An 18,358-nucleotide genomic window follows, 5' to 3' on the forward strand; every position below is an offset into this window, starting at 1 on the left:
GTTCCTTCACTTGGCTTTTTTATTGGAAAAAATTTCACACTGTGCTCCAGAAAAAGAGAAGAAAAAAAAGGGACACACAAAACAAACCACACTGATGATTTCAGTAAACTTTAGAGAATGACTTTAATTCCTTTTAGTTCTGTATATTTCTGTCGGTTCCTCTCTCCGTTTAACTCTTTAATGTAAAAACATTTTCAATCCAAAGACTTGACATTATTATTAATAACACAAAAATAAACTTGAAGTTTGTATCATATGGAAAGAAATCTTGTAAAGACATTTGCTAGACTCTTTCACGTCTCCCTATAAATGGCCATACAAATTTATAACAGAGGGAAGTGGGGTCAGTCTAAAGGGGTAGAACTTTTTCTTTGAAAATGCATTTTGCCTCATAGTGAGCATAGTGATCCAATTCTCTACTGAGAGTCTTGGTCAGAAGTATACTATATTGCCAAAAGTTTGCGGCCAACTGTAATACGGTAATAAGTACGGTATGTGCTTTTTGCATTCTCCACATTTAGTCCCAATTTGCTCTTATAATTCTTATAGATTCCACTAAATTTTGGAGTGTGCTTATGAATATTTGTGTTCATTAGCCACAGGGGTGTTAGTAAAGGCAGGTACTGATGTAGGTGAGAAGACCTGGGGTGCAGTCAGAGTTCCAATTCATCCCAAAGGTGTTCAGTAGGGATGAGATCAGAGCTCTATAGCAGGCCACTCAAGATTTTCCTCTCCAAAGCATGTGAACCAGATCTTCAAGGAGCTCACTTTGTGCACAGGGGCATCACCATGCTGGAACAGGTTTGGGTTTCCAAGTTAAAGTGAACACAAAATTTGATTAAAGACATCCTGTACAATTGTGTGTCTCCAGCTTTGTGGTAAAAGTTTGGAGAAGAACCACATACGGCAGGAAAGGTCAGGTGTCCCAATACTTTTGGCAATATAGTGTATGCTGATGGATCACAGGTTTGGAGTCTGCGCTCATTCTAATGTTATCAGCTTCAAAGCGATCATGGTTGATCATTCTCCTGTTACAGAAGGTCCTGGTGTGTTTTATTCCTTCCTGTAAAAAATAGAGTCCATGCCCACATGTGACAGAGACAAACTTTCTTGTGTAAACACTGGACCAAAAGCGTAAATGTCCCTCTGCAATCCTGGACATGGGATGAAGTACAGATTCATGCGTCTGAAATGTTACTGGAAGCGGGCGGTGACGCTACGCTGAGCTGCCTGGGTGCCAGCCTGCTGATGGCGCAGATTCTGTGAGAACGGATCCTCCATGGATTTAACGCTCACTGTACTCTTGGGCCCGGTTTTCCACTGGACCCCGCTCTCGTCCACCACACACGCCTCCACCGTCACACTGTGGCTTCCCGGCACAGAGAAGTTCAGCAAGAACTGAGTGCTGAAGTAGTCATTATGAGGCTCTACACGCTGCTCGATCTCATTGGATTTGGATTCGAGAGGAATCTGAAGGGAACACATGAGGGAGTTAAGACATTATATATATATATATATATATATATATATATATATATATATATATATATATATATATATATATATATATATATATATATATATATATATATATATATATATATATATGAGACACACGCACACGCACACTCTCACAGAAAAGGTGAGGTTACAACAAAGGATTGTTCGAATGGTGGATAAAGAACCCCGATTAACTTTCAAACAATTTCAAGCTGATCTGCAGACACGGGGTAGAACAGTGTCGGCTCGCACTATCCGTCGCCGTCTGAGTGAAAAGGGACGCTGTGGTAGGAGACCCAGGAGGACGCCACTGCTGACACAAGGATATAAAAAAGCTTGGGGTTTGCCAAAACTTATGTGACAAAATCCTCCTGGGAGAAAGTACTGTGGACAAATGAGAAAGGTAGTGCTTTTTCATGGCACTGTTTACAGAAAAAAAAAAAAAAAAAAAAAAGAACACTTCAGTCAAACATGGTAGATGTTTTGGGGTCACTTTGCTGCTTCTGGCAACGTATGCCTTGACTGTGTAAACGGTATCATGAAATCTGTAGATTGCCAAAGAATTTTGGGGCGCAACCTAGTGGCCAGTGTCAGAAAGCTGCGTTTCCACCAGAGGTCATGTGTCTTCCAGCAGGACAAAGACATAAAACACAATTCAAAAAGCACTCAGGACCCATTTCTAAGTCCAGATCTGAATCCCACAGAACACCTGTGGAGAGACCTTAAAACAGCAGTTGGGTGAAGGCATCCTTCAAATCTGAATGGCCTCGAGCAGTTTGCAAAAGAAGAGGGGTCCAAAATTCCAGTAGAAACGTGTAAGAAACTCGTTCATGGTTACGGGAAGCGATTGATTTCAGTCCATTTTTCAAAAGGGGGTGCTACCAATAATTTAGTCCAGTGCCCTCTTTGGGTTCTGTGTGGAATTGTATCATATTCATATCTTTTCTTCTCTGTTTTTTTTTGTGTTGTTTCAATGAAAAAGAAAACAACTAAAATAAACACTTGAGAACCAAAACATTTGCAACTGCAACAATATTCTGAGAGAAGGGTTGTGTTTTATGACAGAATGGCAAGAGTGCAGATATTTTTGGCCACGACTGTATATATACAATTCGTGATTGTTTTTAAATAATATTTTTAATATCAAAAATATAAAATCCACTTGTTGCAGACATTAAATAAAGAATCAAAATTGAAAGGATCGCTTTTGATGTTGGCCTCCCGATACATTGTGATGCATTTGATATATAATAGAAATCTCTGACAATTGTAATATAATATCTTTCCTCAGTGTGAGCAGAGTAAAGCAGGCTCGTGTATTTCAGGGCCTCTACAGCAAGCGCTCAAATCTTACAGTTCCACATGACCAAGATAAGGGTGAGTTTTATTCACTCTATCACCAAAATCTCAGGTGCTGTATAAAAGTCAAATACTGCAGACAATATAAACATGGCCAGTTTAAGTGCTGAATTCTTTCATTCGATAATTAAACTGGTTAGAAACATAGTGACGTGTGGTTTTTTTAATTTATAAATAGTCAACTAAGGAAAGAGGAAGAAAAGCGTATCCTGTAAGTGTAACCTTTTCTATTCTCTTACTCAAATCTATGAATTTAGCTTCTGATAAATAACATTTGCAAATGTAGTAAAAGTAATGTAATAAAATGTAATGGTTTTTGAAAGAAAAAGAAAAAAAAAGGCAAAAAGTCACCAATTTGTTCTTCTGGACATATTAAACATTATTTTACTTTCTAACCTTGCACTGACTCTCTTCCTACAAAAACGATGTCTGACTAGATGGTCTTATGATTGTCCTGGTATACAGCTGTTCCTTTTCAAATGAATGGTAAGTGCATTTTTTGTTGCATTCTGGTAGTTAAAATTGTGTTGCTTTGCCCAGCTTTAGACAGCTGACAGCACTTAGCAGTGTTCCATGTAAGAAAAACCTACATTTGCTATTACTGTACATTTGAATAGATTGGCTTCTTTAAAGCTCTGCTGTATTTTCCTGTTACATCTCCGTGACCGTCAAGCCATCGTTCATTACAGACGTGTAATACTGGTGTGATATGAGAGCGCTCAGCCAGTCACTGCAGTCCTAATGCAGAAGCATGGTCACAGTGGAGAACACCCTCATCTGTGGGAAATGGTATATGGTTATGATTTGGGACTTTAACCCACCTTGAAGTCAGGAGTAGGTTTGGACTGCAGGGTGGAGCTGGCATTCAGGCAGACCGACTGGATTTTGCGGAATAGGCCGGGAGTGGAGCCGTGCTGAATGACTCCCTCAACCTTTAATGTGAGTTGCTGTGTGTTCTGCACCGGGATTGGTTCACTGGGTGTGCGAGGAGATGGAGACAGAGCCAGCTATGGGTGCAAACAAATGAGGTTAAAGCTTGAAAGACTGAGGCTGCATTTAGCTTTGAAAGGCAGAAGTCAAAGCAGAAAATATTTATGAAATAATTAACATTCGCTAAAATACACGTATTCATACTGAACTTTCAGTACAGGGCTTTTGGTTCGTGCACACGTGTGCAATCAATTTTTACCTGCGGAACAAAGTTCAAATCTGAGTTTCCTCACGAATGTATTAAGTGGCGGAACCACAAGTTTGTTTAGTCCCCACCTCGCACTTTGAGTGCAGCGTCACTGTGGTTTCTCACTCCAAACCGGAAACACGATTTCACAACAAGGTATGCACGAAATCGCTGCCACTTCCTGTCATCGCCAACGTTTTTACGACACTTTAGCGATGTGGATTCTTTAATGTTTTCTGTCCAGCTTCAAGAATTTAAATGAGAAAATCCTGACAATTCCACATATCGAGGGAGTGAATGAATAAAAGATGGAAGAAATGAAGACATTTACCAAAGTATGCTGTAATCAATAGCACAGTTAAATAAATAATATCTTTGGAAAATCTAATTTTAAGTGTAAAAAACACACACAGAAATGTATATACACATCTGTTTTACACAAGTGGGGGTCTAACAACTGTAAACTTTTGATTTAAATGATTTCATTTATTCAGTGTTATTTAGTCAATATAATTTGTGCAAATTTAATGGTTTACTCAATGCTTATATAATAAAAAATTATATTTATATATATATATATATATATTTTTTTTTTTTTAATGTAAATCAAGCAGACATTTTGACTTAAAAACCGAAGTAGGTAGCACACCGTGACTTTTGTGTACCCTTACACCCCTAGTCTACTTTATATATAATAATGTTGGATGCAAAAATACACTTCCTTCCAGACTTTGCCTTGGTAAGACTTCATTACAATCATTGATAGAACAGAAGTAAATGTATAAACGTAACAATGTTTTAATTACAGGCTGACGACTGCTATAGCTACACTATGAAACTAACCATGTGGATCGTTGTGCACTTGAATACTCAGATCATACTGTTTTATCATTAACCATAAAACCAGGTAATGACTCACTTTGACACTGGTGGACTGCAGTTTTTGGAAGAAATACCTCTGGAATGACAGTGGCACCTTGAGCAGAGCGATGACGGCGTCACACAGACAGCCAGTGTGCTGAAGACAAACAGAATGAGCGAGAGTTTCCCAATACAGCAAGGGGACATATAAAGCAAGGGGCTGCACTGTTGCTGATAAAGCAGAAAATCTAGGTTTATATGTAGGCCACTCCAGACGCAGCTTTGGTACTTTACCAGGTAAGAAACAGGAGGGTGCTTCCTGCTCAATGATTCCACTTCATCCAGAACAAGGTTGAAAACGGACTGCATCCTGCGCTCATACTTACACTCTGCCTGAACTGAACTCAGAGGGCCAAAATCCTGCAAACTGGGACAAATAAACCAGAGCAATGATGTGAGAAAACAGTAATCAAACACCATGTTTTATCAAGCTACAGATAATAAGCAGTGGTGCTAATAATATTTGTGGATATTACATAATGGTAAGGGGGTTATGTTATGTTAAAGAACATTAGATTTCATTAGAATTGTTATGAAATACTGTTCAAACTCCAACTGAACAGGCCTTTTATTGTAGAAAGCTACTATTTGTGCAAGCTGATATAGAACCTGATCCATTACAGACAAAAAACATTCCACAATAGTGGAAATGTGTTTTTGCTCTTACCTGGCAGTGTGAGGGTCGAGTATTAATGCCTCAATCACATAGGAGATAAGCAGGCAGCTCTGCTGTTGCCTAAAAAATCAGTTGAGGAAGTTTTGCGTGGTTTTTTTAATAACTGGTGCCAAACATTTTCAGCAGTACGGTCAGTGTGCATGATGTATTCTCTTACAAGCATCGTATCCAAACAAAACAGCACATATCTTCCAGCCAATATTTGTTTTAACGCCTGTATTTGTAGCGTGTTCTCAAATTTGCTCTCGTTCTTGAGTCGGTTTTTGCTCTAAAGGATACAGCTCGACATTTCGGAGCGTTGCTGAATCAGCATCGAAGGAGGACTGGTACAAATCAGAGTAGCGACTGGCAAGACTCCGAAATTCATCCATTGAAAGCTTCATCTGTGAGAGATAAAAGAGAGAAAAAAAGGGAGTCTGTTATTATCATTTATATAGACCTAAAGATATATATATTTCCCTGCCAGCATCCTGAGACTTATTGGTGGTGAGAACAATAATGGTACGTACATGCAAAGCCCAGTGTTCAAACAGGACCCCATTACATGCTGTGAGGGTTTAATTATGGTGAAAAAAGAATAGGATAAGAAAAAGACTAGTGTGTGCAAGTTAAAATGAAGAAATGTGTGTTTGTTGATGTGTGTAGCACCTGCTGGGAGATGCGTCCGCAGCGCTGCAGTTCGCTCCCGGAGGACAGGGCCATGCTGGTGGCGATGGCAGGTGGGGGACTCGTCTTTAAGCTGTTACAGGTGCAGATGAGCTGCGCCAGAGCCTGCAGCGTGTCAATGCGCAGCTTTACAAACTCACACTGGAACACCAGAGGACTCATGGGGGTGCTTGCAGCCTGGATACGCACACAGACACACAAAACACGATGCCCAAGGATGTTTTTACTATTCATATACAACGAGATTTAATATCCAGTCTCAAAAATACATTTGCGATACAAGTCAAAACTTTACAATACACACCACTGCATAAAGTGCACAAAAAGACAGGAAAACGTATCAGTGGAGATAATAAACAGCCATATAAATATTTACATTTTGTGACTAATACTGAATGAAAAATGAATTTGCTGACTCAATATATCATATAGATTTATATCATTCAGTCAACTTGCACAGGAATTTTAAACAAGTGCATTTAATGGTATATTACATATATTTAATACACTGATCAGGCATATTATATTATAATTATAACATTATGACCAGTGATACTGATTATCTCTTCATCATGGCACCTGTTAGTGTACAAGATATTATTAGGCAGCAATGGACCATTTTGTCCTCAAAGTTGACGTGTTAGAAGCAGGAAAAATGGGCAATTGTAAGAATTTGCGCGAGTTAGACAAGAACCAAATTGTGATGTCTAGACGACTGGGTCAGAGCATCTCCAAAACTGCAGTTCTTGTGTCTGCAGTGGTCAGTATCTATCAAAAGTGCTCCAAGGAAGGAACAGTGGTGAACCAGTGACAGGGTCGTGGGGGGTCCGAGGCTCATTGATGCACGTGGGGAGTGAAGGCTGAACCGTGTGGTCCGATCCAGCAGACGAGCAACTGTAGCTCAAATTGCTGAAGATGTTAATACTCGATGGGTCAGAACTGTTTTCTCAGCAAAAGGGGGACCAACACTGTAATAGGCAGGTGGTCATAATGTTATGCCTGATCAGTGTGGCACAGAAAGGGCATGGGAAAGCACATGGGGTCTGTGAAAGTATAGTCAGTGGGTATTATCTAAATAGCTCGATTGACAACCTGATCTCTGGGTATTTCTCTAAAATGTATGTGCACTGTACTAGACTCTGACCGTAAGGGAAGTAAGGCCTTTCTGGTAGGACTTGAGGGCATCGGTGATGGCACTGATGGCTCCGCTGTAGTTTCCATCGGTCAGGCCGGTCAGACAGTGCTCAGCCTGCGAGAACTCCATCAGCGCATTCAGCCAGAAGTAGAAATGTTCAGACGCGACGCGTGTGCGAAGACTTTGGTACAGCTCGCTGGAGAACTCATGACAGCCCTGCAACAAGGGTCAAATAATACACTTAATAATTCAGTCAAGTGCCTGTAAGACAGCGTTAAATAAAAATGGGATTTGGCTGATAATATAGTCAATTTGTTTATTTTCTATTCAGGGCTAATTTATTGGCATGGTGTACAATGATTCACTTTTACTGCCAGGAGTTACACGATTAAATATTAAGGAAGATTACATTTTAAATTGAATAAACTGAATACAAGGTGGAATCAAAACAATTCCAGTCTTGCTCTGTTTAGATGAAAGTACTTTATTTATCTATGTGTACAAACCATCACCTTCAAAATAGTTCCCTTTCACAGCAATACAGCGCTCCCGGCCTTCGAACGACATGTCAAGCATCTCTGTGGCAGATTTGCCCAAAATTTCATGCAGGATTTCACATTTGCTCTTTGTTCTAACTTGCTGACCGTGATGAAATCGGAGACATGGTAAGGCACGTGGTCAGAACAGCACTAGTTAGCATTATTAGTCTTAACACTTTTTTAATATCACCTTGTATTAATAATAATAAAGCACCTTTTCCGTTTCCTTTCTTTAATGCTCAGATTGTCTGTCATGAGTCTTTTTAGGAGAGATCAGCACTGCCATCAGCTCTTTGATATTATCTACTACTATTTAATAGAACATTTGCACAAGATTAATATAAATCCTTATACAATGCATTATGTAGTAGTTCAACATTTTACAAAAGTCCACACACTCTTCGAGCCCCTGGTCTGCATTAAAATCTAAACCAGTGAACAGCTCACCATGCGCGAGGCCTGTCGTGCAATGCGGTACACAGTCCAGCCATTAGCCGAGGCTTCCAGCTGCGGCCGTATCGCGCTTTACTTCATCGCTTAGAGACGACTGACTCGCCACAAACACCACTGTGGCCAAACATACCTGCAAAACAGAGAAAGACCCTATAAAACATTATCTTTTATATAACGAACAATTTTACACCATTAATACACATACATTTACAATTATGGTATCTGGCAGACGCCCTTATCCAGAGTGACTTACAACCAAGCAGGGGAGAGTTAAGGGCCTTGCACAAGGGCCCAGCAGTGGCAGCTTGGTGGTGGTGGGATTTAAACTTGTGACCCTCCGATCCAAAGTCCAATGCCTTAACCACAGAGCTACCAAAGTGTTAATTACTTTTCTAAAGCATTACTTTGATGGGCAATGTGTTTCGTTCAGTGTAGACACCAACCAAAAGCTCCTGCTGTTTATCAGAGCTCCTGTGAGCGGCACTGCTGTACAGCTCCAGCAGATTTCCCAGCATGCTCTCCCCCAGCACGGGCAGCTGAGTAACGATGGCAGCTAGAGCGTGGCAGATAGCGATGCACGCCGAGTCGCAGGAGTGATGCAGCTGAGCCAAGAGGAACTCCACACACACCTGGCTGAGGAGGGGACGTGCCCTCAACATCCTCACCAGACACACCAGCACCGTCTAAGAGAGAAAGTGAAAAAGAGTAAGAGAGAAAGCGAGTGAGATTTGAAGTAAGAACTGAATTGGTATTATCTATATATCAAAGGACATATTTTATTATTAGATTATTAGTATGGTTTGCCTTGTAAATATTATAATACATGTAAATAAGTCTCCAAAGCAATGTGATTTTACACAGATTAAGAGCCTCAACTACCTGAAGTATAATGAGTGTGTGCACACACTCCAGCACTCACTTTTAACGTGGTTTGAGCAGAAGTACTCTCATCCTGACTGCACAGCAACAGTAAAGACTCCATTCCTATCACTGTGTCCTGCTCCAACTGTACAACATCTACATAAAGGGAAAAATTATGAGGGACAATGAATATTCATATGAACCACAAGCAAGATGAAAGGAAACATCTTACTTGTTTTTATGTCTCAAAGAGAGCAGAATACACTATATTCTCACACTACATAGGACAAGTTTGAAGGACACACACACAAATATACCTGATATTAATCACTGAGATATAAAACAAATACCAGATCTGGATTTACCTTTCTCAGGGCAGAAGATGGCAATGTTAGCTAGCACAGTTATTCCATGGGCTGCCACGGCCAGGTTGCTATGGTAACAGCACTCCTGCGCCAGCTTGACAATGTCAGCCAGTTCAGGGGATGGCGGGGATTCACCTGAAAAGAAAAGAATACAATCATGCAGTCAAATCTGCTAAAACACACACACTATCACACTTGTTTAATATATTTCACATAATCCATAGGAAGCTATAAGCTGCACTATACAGCACCAGTATTTTGGGTGCACAAAATGTGCCAATGTAGAAATTAGACTTAACTGTCAAATTAGAAATTAGGGGACATGCTCAAGGGGCCAAAAGTGGCAGCTTGGTGATACTGGTGACCCCCAGTCTGGGTTATTAACCCTCCAATCAGAACCATGATCACTAAACTACCATTTCCCCAGAGGAATACTTTAAAAATAATAAATCATACCTTAAACCTTTGTGTAAATATAGATAATTATGTAAAAAAACAAAACAAAAAAAAAAAAAACACAAATTAAATGGAGTTCATTCCTCCCAGAATGGTGATGGAGATACCTCGTTTTATATGGGTCACACACACTACTTTGAGCAGCATGAGAAGGTCTCAGTTGATGCCACAATCTTTATAAAACTGATTGGCAAAAATGAAAAGATTGAATGATAAACTAAAGCATTCAGTCTCTAGCATGCATAGTTTCACATACAGTCATTGCACCGGATGAGAGAAGACGAGGCCACAGGGCTTTAAAGGTCTAACTTAAAATGTAAGAATTCAAAATGTTCTTGGAAATGGAACATACATACAAGGTGGTATCAAAAGGTTTTGAGACTATCGTGCCACCGGTCGCTTTCGCTGAATGTCCTCCCTCGGACGCCTTAAAACCTGGCAGTAGAACTCACTACTGACGTTCTGGCCCCTGTGGACGGATTTTTAAACACAATGCCATGAAGGACGAAAAAGACGACGAGCATGTACTTGGTTGAGCTTCACACCTGCTTGGCTTTTTTAGGTAATGGAGATGATGGGCTCTTCAACTGAGAAGACTGTTTCTTTGTCTCAGGGTCATAACCATACCGGTAATGATCCTTGAAACATGAAAGACGAGTCATCCATGACACGCTGACAGCTTTTTTGGCAGATTTCGAAGCAGTGTTCCTTCTACTCCCGGATCAGCAGCCTGGCGATGAGCTTGGCAGCAACTGGGCTGAACAACATCTCTGTGGTAGATTTGGCCAGTTTAATGCTAAATTTTACATTGCATATGTGGTAATGCACCTGATCAGAACATCACCAGTTGCACAGCTCCCGATGTACATAGTACAATGTCTTTTGGCACTCTGATTTAAGGTTGGTGCTTCCTGTGACTATGCGTGCAGCCTTGTGCTGCCATCTGCTGGCATGTTAAAAAACTAGTCTCGAAACATTTTGATACCACCCATTTAATTTAAAGAATACTCAAATAAAATATAAACAATCCCAAATGATATAAGTATAGTAAACAAAGCACAATATGTTCTTTAGGTCACAGTCACACCTGTACATACTATAACTATATGTGGAAACCATCTACACCAGTCCTATACATGTATCTTACCTGTGGTAGCACTGAAGTACTGCTTGATGGCGATGGTTCCAGAGAGTGTAGAGAGAACAGAGGCCATGCCGAGTTTTAGACCGTCATAAGGGGTGCTGAGGGCGCTCTCACACAACATCTACACAAACACACACACACACACACACTGATTTCAGACCCTATACAGCTCAATTCAAACATACAATAATGCTGGGCTCATACTGTGCGATTTTGGCCACGATTTACTCATCGTATCGATTCCTATAATTCCCCGGCTATTGTTTGACTTCTGCAGGCTGCAATAATTTTTCTCCTCTGAAGATTTCAGAACAATTCCTGCAGTGTGGCTTCTCCTACGACGAGCGTCAAACCAAGAACCAATCAGCGCGCTAAACCTGATGATGCAACTTCAAACCACCTCAGGGAAAAGTTTCAAGAGTCATGATTTACAGTACAGCAAGAGAGAGAAACTTATTGAATAGCGGGAAATGTTTTTTATTATCAACGCACGTCATGAACAAAACGCTTTTTGTTTGCTGCTAGCTACCGTTTGCCTCTTGGGTCTGAACGCGTCACGGATTGATGCGGATATTTTATAAGTTGCTCAGTAGCTCCTAGTTTTATAACCACAAATGACTGTAAAAGACTGTAGAAAGAACATTACTCATTATCTTACACTCCAGTGCTCATGTTAGTTCTCACTCTCTGGTGTCACCCAAATGAGGAGGGGTTTTCCTTTTGAGTCTGGTTCCTCTAAAGGTTTCTTCCTCATAACATCTAAGGGAGTTTGTTCTTGCCACAGTCACCATTACTGCTGATCAGGGATAAACACACATCGTTCACCTTAACTCTTAAACTCTGTAAAGCTGCTTTGAGACAATGTCTGTTATAAAAAGCGCTATAGAAATAAACTTCACTTGACATTGATGACTATTAAAATTGCACAGTGTGATACAGAGGGCACAAGGCAGCAATCTCAGACTCTGATCCTTGCTTCAGAGGAAGTGTCAATGTTCTCACCTGTATGTTCTTTCTGCTCCACATGTGAGGAGCTTTCTTAGCCAGGAGTTTCAGGTCCTGAATGGCGAGTCTTTTCACGGCTTTTCTCTGATCTTCCTTCAGATACTGTAAAAGCAATTCAATCTGCAAAAAAAAAAATACTACATTTAATAGGGAATTGAAACATGATTGGACATGCTGCTATAGGAACATAATGTAACTTCTCTGGTACTATTAACACAATGGTTTATTACCTATAGCATATTACTGCGATTGATCTTGTATGTCAAAGAAAATGAACTCAAAACTGTTGACCAATGAGATTTGAGAGTTCAGTAGTGCTGCGGTGATGCAACGGGCATTTTATTGGTACTACATATCTGTACTGTTCCTAAAAACTGAGAAGTGTATAGTTGTGTACTAGTAGCAGTCTTTTTCTGCCATTCCCCACTTAAGAGGGAAACATTTTTCAAGCCCCACCTGTCCTACCAAAAAATGGTAATGAAATACTTAAACAAAAAAAAAAAAAAATTTCAAGTATAAAAATGTGTAATTTATTGAAATATCAAGTTCTAAATCAATAACATCAAATAGCATCAAGTTCAAAAATAGAGAAAATAAAAGTGTAGTTGTGTCAGGTACCCAAACTTATGTTTTAATTTCTTTGCACTAAAGACCTAATTGTTTGTTTGTGGTTACATTGAGTGTAAGAACTTTCATTTTAATTGAGAAAATCAAAAATGAAGATTAATGAAGAACACGAAAAAAACACAATTATACGAATTCTGCCGTTCATTGCGCCCCGCCTGTCATGTCTTTATTCTCCACTAGGTGGGCGCACTACACTTCGAGAACCTCTAGTTTAAAGTGCATAAGAGGGGAGGTTTGAACACACCTGTTTGGGGATGTGGATGAGAGCAGAGAGGGACAGCTGCGTGAAGGTGTGCAGTGTAACAATGACCATAGGCGTAGAGGGGTATGATGATAGGAGCTCCTGCAGCAGCTCTCTGCTGCTCGAGGCCACTGCTGCATCATGATGCATGTACTGGAGCATGGGGATCAGCTTCAGCTTCAGCTCCACTGGAGTTGCTAGGCCTGACCAAAACACACACACACACCCCGATCAGGTATAACATTTTGAAATTAGAACATTATGAGTGGTGATTAAATTACACTAATTATCTTTTCAGCATGGCACCTGTTAGTGTTTGAGATATTATTAGGCAGCAAGTAAACATTTTGTCCTCAAAGTTGATTTGTTCAAAGCAGGAAAAATGGGCAAGCGTAAGAATTTGAGTGAGTTTGACAAGAGCAAAATTGTGATGTCTAGACGACTGGGTCAGAGCATCTCCAAAACTGCAGCTCTTGTGAGATGTTCCTGGTCTGCAGTGGTCAGTAACTATTAAAAGTGCTCCAAAGAAGGAACAGTGGTGAACCAGCGACAGGGTCGTGGGGGGTCGAGGCTCACTGATGCATGTGGGGAGTGAAGGCTGAACCGTGTAGTTCAAACCAACAGAGGAGCAACTGTAGCTCAAATTGCTAAAGAAGTTAATGATTTTAATGCTCGATGGGTCAGAACTGTTTTGGCAGCAAAAGAGGGACCAACACAATATTAGGCAGGTGGTCAGAATGTTATACCTGATCTTTGTATACAGACACAAGTTAGAGTGAATACTAATAATTGCTCTTGTACCAGACACAGGGTTTATTGGATAGTTTACTACTGCAAAAACCCCACACAGACTCACATGCCAATAAAGATTAGTGATTAAACACACAGGTGACTGAAAATAAGAACTCATTAAAAAAAAAAAAAAAAAAAAAAAACTTTATGTTTACCTTGTATCATCTCACTGATCTTATTGCAAATCCCTGCAGCAAAGTCTCTGAAACAAATATAATAATTGACATTGTGATGAAAAAATCCAAAATGAAACACCAAACAAAAAGCTCTCCACAAATTACTACTCGTTCACAGTTTTTTCGTATTTACAGTTACAATGATATACGATGGTATAACACTTAATAAAAACTGAATTGTTCGATAATAGTGCTAATCGTATAGTGCTTACTTCGAGTGGGATGAAAAACTGGCTGCTGCAAAGATGGCGGCCTCCACTTCCACGTTGTCGTGTGAATCCAGGCTCTGGCGGATGCTGTGATGGGCGTTTTTCCGTTCAGGGATGATGGACGCCAGGCTGCCCAGCATTCTGTGTCAAATACGAATCATTGCTTTTAGTAGAAAACGACATGTTTACATTCATCCTACAATTTGCAACATCTGCATCATCAACTTCATTAAAAAATATATAGTTGCGGTATACAACACCACACACAGACACACAGACACACACAGACACACACAGACACACACAGACACACACAGACACACACAGACACACACAGACACACACAGACACACACAATCGCTCAAGCAATAAATTAAATTCAGCTCAATAAGCAATGTCAGGATCGTAGCTGCATGATCTACGCCACCTGATCTCTTCGTGTACCTGAGTGTGATGGCTCTGGCTATGGGATCGTTACTGTGGATGACAGAAAAAACTCTTTTAACGAACTCGTCCACGTTCAGGATCTTCTCCAGGTGCTTCTCACTCTGCTGGGTCACTTTCAGCACACACAGCCTGAGGAAGTTGTTCCTGTGAAAATTTGAAACGAACTTAAGTTTCTCTTTAAACTCTCTAACGCAAATCTGCCCATACACAGGTTTATGAGCGGAAAACAGCCAGTAATCAAGCAGAATTTTTATCTCACCTATTAATCACATATAACTACTATTGACGCCATTATATTTCCCGACTGTTCAAAAGCTATTGGCAGCCACCTTAATTCTCTAAAGCTAAATTAACCGATTAGAGAGTACAACAGTACAGTGTAGAGAGAAAAAGAAACAGGTGCACACAATTGTCTATAAACTGTCTCACCATATCCTGATGAACACATACCCGAGTCTGAAAATGTCAGCCAGTTTCAGGAAGGCAGAGTTGATGAGGATGGGGAAGGGATATTTCTGGAAGAGTTTGGGAAAGAGAACCACAGCTTCACACTGTTCCCCCAGTTTGCACGATCTCAAGCCTTGAGTTAGAGACAAAGCGAAATTAGTAAGCAGGAACACAATCATCTCTCTATTACTTAAAGCAGGGCACTACAGCTGAAACCACATCTGTTGTACATTGGTTCAATTTAAAGAGACTAAACATGGTAGATGTGACAGCACAGTAACTGTACACCATAACTCAAAGAAAGCGATTTTGATACCCATTTGATTGTGATATAATTGTGCATAGTAGCCATTGGCCCTGTCTAATATTGTGTTGTCCCCTTTTGGCTGCAAAAACAGTCCTGACCTTTCAAACATTAACAGCATTAACATCTTCAGCAATTTGAGCTACAGTTGCTCGTCTGTTGGATTGGACCACACAGTTCAGCCTGCACTCCCCACGTGCATCAATAAACCTCGACCCCCAAAGACCCTGTCGCCGGTTCACCACTGTTCCTTCACTTTGTTAGTTACTGACCACTGCAGACCAAGAACATCCCACAAGAGCTGCAGTTTTGGAGATGCTCTGACCCAGTCATCTGGACATCACAATTTGGCACTTGTCAAACTCAAATCCTTACTCTTGCCTATTTGTTCTGCTTCTAACACGTCAACTTTGAGGACAAAACGTTCACTTGCTGCCTAATAATATCTCACACACTAACAGGTGTGACATGATGAAGAGATAATCAGTGTTTTTCACTTTACTGCTGATAATGTTATAATGTTGTGCCTGATCAGTGTGTGTACAAACAAATATAAATAAAGGCTACCAGCAGTGAAAAATGTGCAGAAGCTTATTTTTGATAGATAGATAGATAGATAGATAGATAGATAGATAGATAGATAAAATATCTATATCTATATATATATATATATATCTATATATATATATATACACACACACACACACATATATATATATATATATAATGTGTGTGTGTGTGTGTGTGTGTGTGTGTGTGTGTGTGTGTGTGTGTGTGTGTGTGTGTGTGTATATATATATATATATACATATATACATACACATACACACACACAGTACAGACCAAAAGTTTGGACACACCTCATTCAAAGAGTTTTCTTTATTTTCATGACTATGAAAATTGTAGATTCACACTGAAGGCATCAAAACTATGAATTAACACATGTGGAATTATATATGGAATTATATACATAACAAAAAAGTGTGTGATATATGTCATATTCTAGGTTCTTCAAAGTAGCCACCTTTTGCTTTGATTACTGCTTTGCACACTCTTGGCATTCTCTTGATGAGCTTCAAGAGGTAGTCACCTGAAATGGTCTTCACTTCACAGGCGTGCCCTGTCAGGTTTAATAAGTTTGATTTCTTGCCTTATAAATGGGGTTGGGACCATCAATTGTGTTGTGCAGAAGTCAGGTGGATACACAGCTGATAGTCCTACTGAATAGACTGTTAGAATTTGTATTATGGCAAGAAAAAAGCAGCTAAGTACAGAAAAACGAGTGGCCATTACTTTAAGAAATGAAGGTCAGTCAGGCCATAAAATTGGGAAAACTTTGGAAGTGTCCCCAAGTGCAGTCACAAAAACCATCAAGCGCTACAAAGAAACTGGCTCACATGCGGACCGCCCCAGGAAAGGAAGACCAAGAGTCACCTCTGCTGCGGAGGATAAGTTCATCCGAGTCACCAGCCTCAGAAATCGCAGGTTAACAGCAGCTCAGATTAGAGACCAGGTCAATGGCACACAGAGTTCTAGCAGCAGACACATCTCTACAACAACTGTTAAGAGGAGACTGTGTGAATCAGGCCTTCATGGTAGAATATCTTCTAGGAAACCACTGCTAAAGAAAGGCAACAAGCAGAAGAGACTTGTTTGGGCTAAAGAACACAAGGAATAGACATTAGACCAGTGGAAATCTGTGCTTTGGTCTGATGAGTCCAAATTTGAGATCTTTGGTTCCAACCACCGTGTCTTTTGTGCGACGCAGAAAAGGTGAATGGATGGACTCTACATGCCTGGTTCCCACCGTGAAGCATGGAGGAGGAGGTGTGATGGTGTGGGGGTGCTTTGCTGGTGACACTGTTGGGGATTTATTCAAAATTGAAGGCATACTGAACCAGCATGGCTACCACAGCATCTGGCAGCGACATGCTATTCCATCCGGTTTGCGTTTAGTTGGACCATCATTTATTTTTCAACAGGACAATGACCCCAAACACACCTTCAGGCTGTGTAAGGGCTATTTGACCAAGAAGGAGAGTGATGGGGTCCTGCGCCAGATGACCTGGCCTCCATAGTCACCGGACCTGAACCCAATCGAGATGGTTTAGGGGTGAGCTGGACCGCAGAGTGAAGGCAAAAGGGCCAACAAGTGCTAAGCATCTCTGGAAACTCCTTCAAGACTGTTGGAAGACCATTTCAGGTGACTACCTCTTGAAGCTCATCAAGAGAATGAATGAAAAGAAGAGTGTGCAAAGCAGTAATCAAAGCAAAAGGTGGCTACTTTGAAGAACCTAGAATATGACATTTTGTAGTTGTTTCACATATATATATATATATATATATATAATGAAGGCTATTTTATGTTTTTTGCATAATGTGACAGCTGACCGGATGGTGATGAATAAAACTAATAAATAAAGCAGAAAACCTCATAATACTGTTTACATCCAGCTGGAAATAATAAGTTAAATATGTGTTTATTAGTTTCTTATATAGATGAAAAGCATTAAAAGCTTCTATCCAGCCACAGTTATGCAGGAGAAGTGTGAAGTGTGTTAGCATTAAAAACACAGACCTTTGTCCAGCTCCATGAGAGCGGAGTTGGCGTCCAGCTCCTGTTCTCCATAGCCGGCTTCAGATAAGAAAGAGCGCGCAGTTGAAAGTGACATTTTCTTCCCAAAAGCGAAATATTTCAATTTAGTTTAAAATAACATGTGGGAACTTTATTATAAATAGCTGCAGCTAGTAATGTAATGTAACGTAACGTTCACACCGGTATTCCGGAAAAACATGGCGTCCACACAAGCACGACTGTGATTGGCGCGCTGCTCAAGAGTCTGGTCTTAAAGCCAATC

General features: G+C 40.3%; 1 protein-coding gene across 1 annotated transcript; it reads right to left on the bottom strand.

Annotated features, from left to right (window-relative positions):
- Positions 1-826: 826 nt before the first annotated feature.
- ints7 (integrator complex subunit 7) lies at positions 827-18,317 on the bottom strand. The gene is given in 21 exon segments (XM_046836851.1): positions 827-1,470; positions 3,681-3,866; positions 4,956-5,054; positions 5,192-5,324; positions 5,625-5,693; positions 5,913-6,016; positions 6,282-6,476; positions 7,444-7,650; positions 8,421-8,496; positions 8,498-8,556; positions 8,870-9,109; positions 9,346-9,443; positions 9,653-9,787; positions 11,256-11,373; positions 12,255-12,377; positions 13,129-13,328; positions 14,073-14,119; positions 14,306-14,443; positions 14,747-14,893; positions 15,200-15,329; positions 18,079-18,317. Coding segments are annotated over 21 exon segments (2,874 nt in total). The 5' UTR covers positions 18,173-18,317; the 3' UTR covers positions 827-1,194.
- Between the last annotated feature and the right edge of the window lie 41 nt (positions 18,318-18,358).

This window comes from Silurus meridionalis, chromosome 23, assembly GCF_014805685.1.
Source record: "Silurus meridionalis isolate SWU-2019-XX chromosome 23, ASM1480568v1, whole genome shotgun sequence".
Taxonomy (NCBI): Eukaryota; Metazoa; Chordata; class Actinopteri; order Siluriformes; family Siluridae; genus Silurus; species Silurus meridionalis.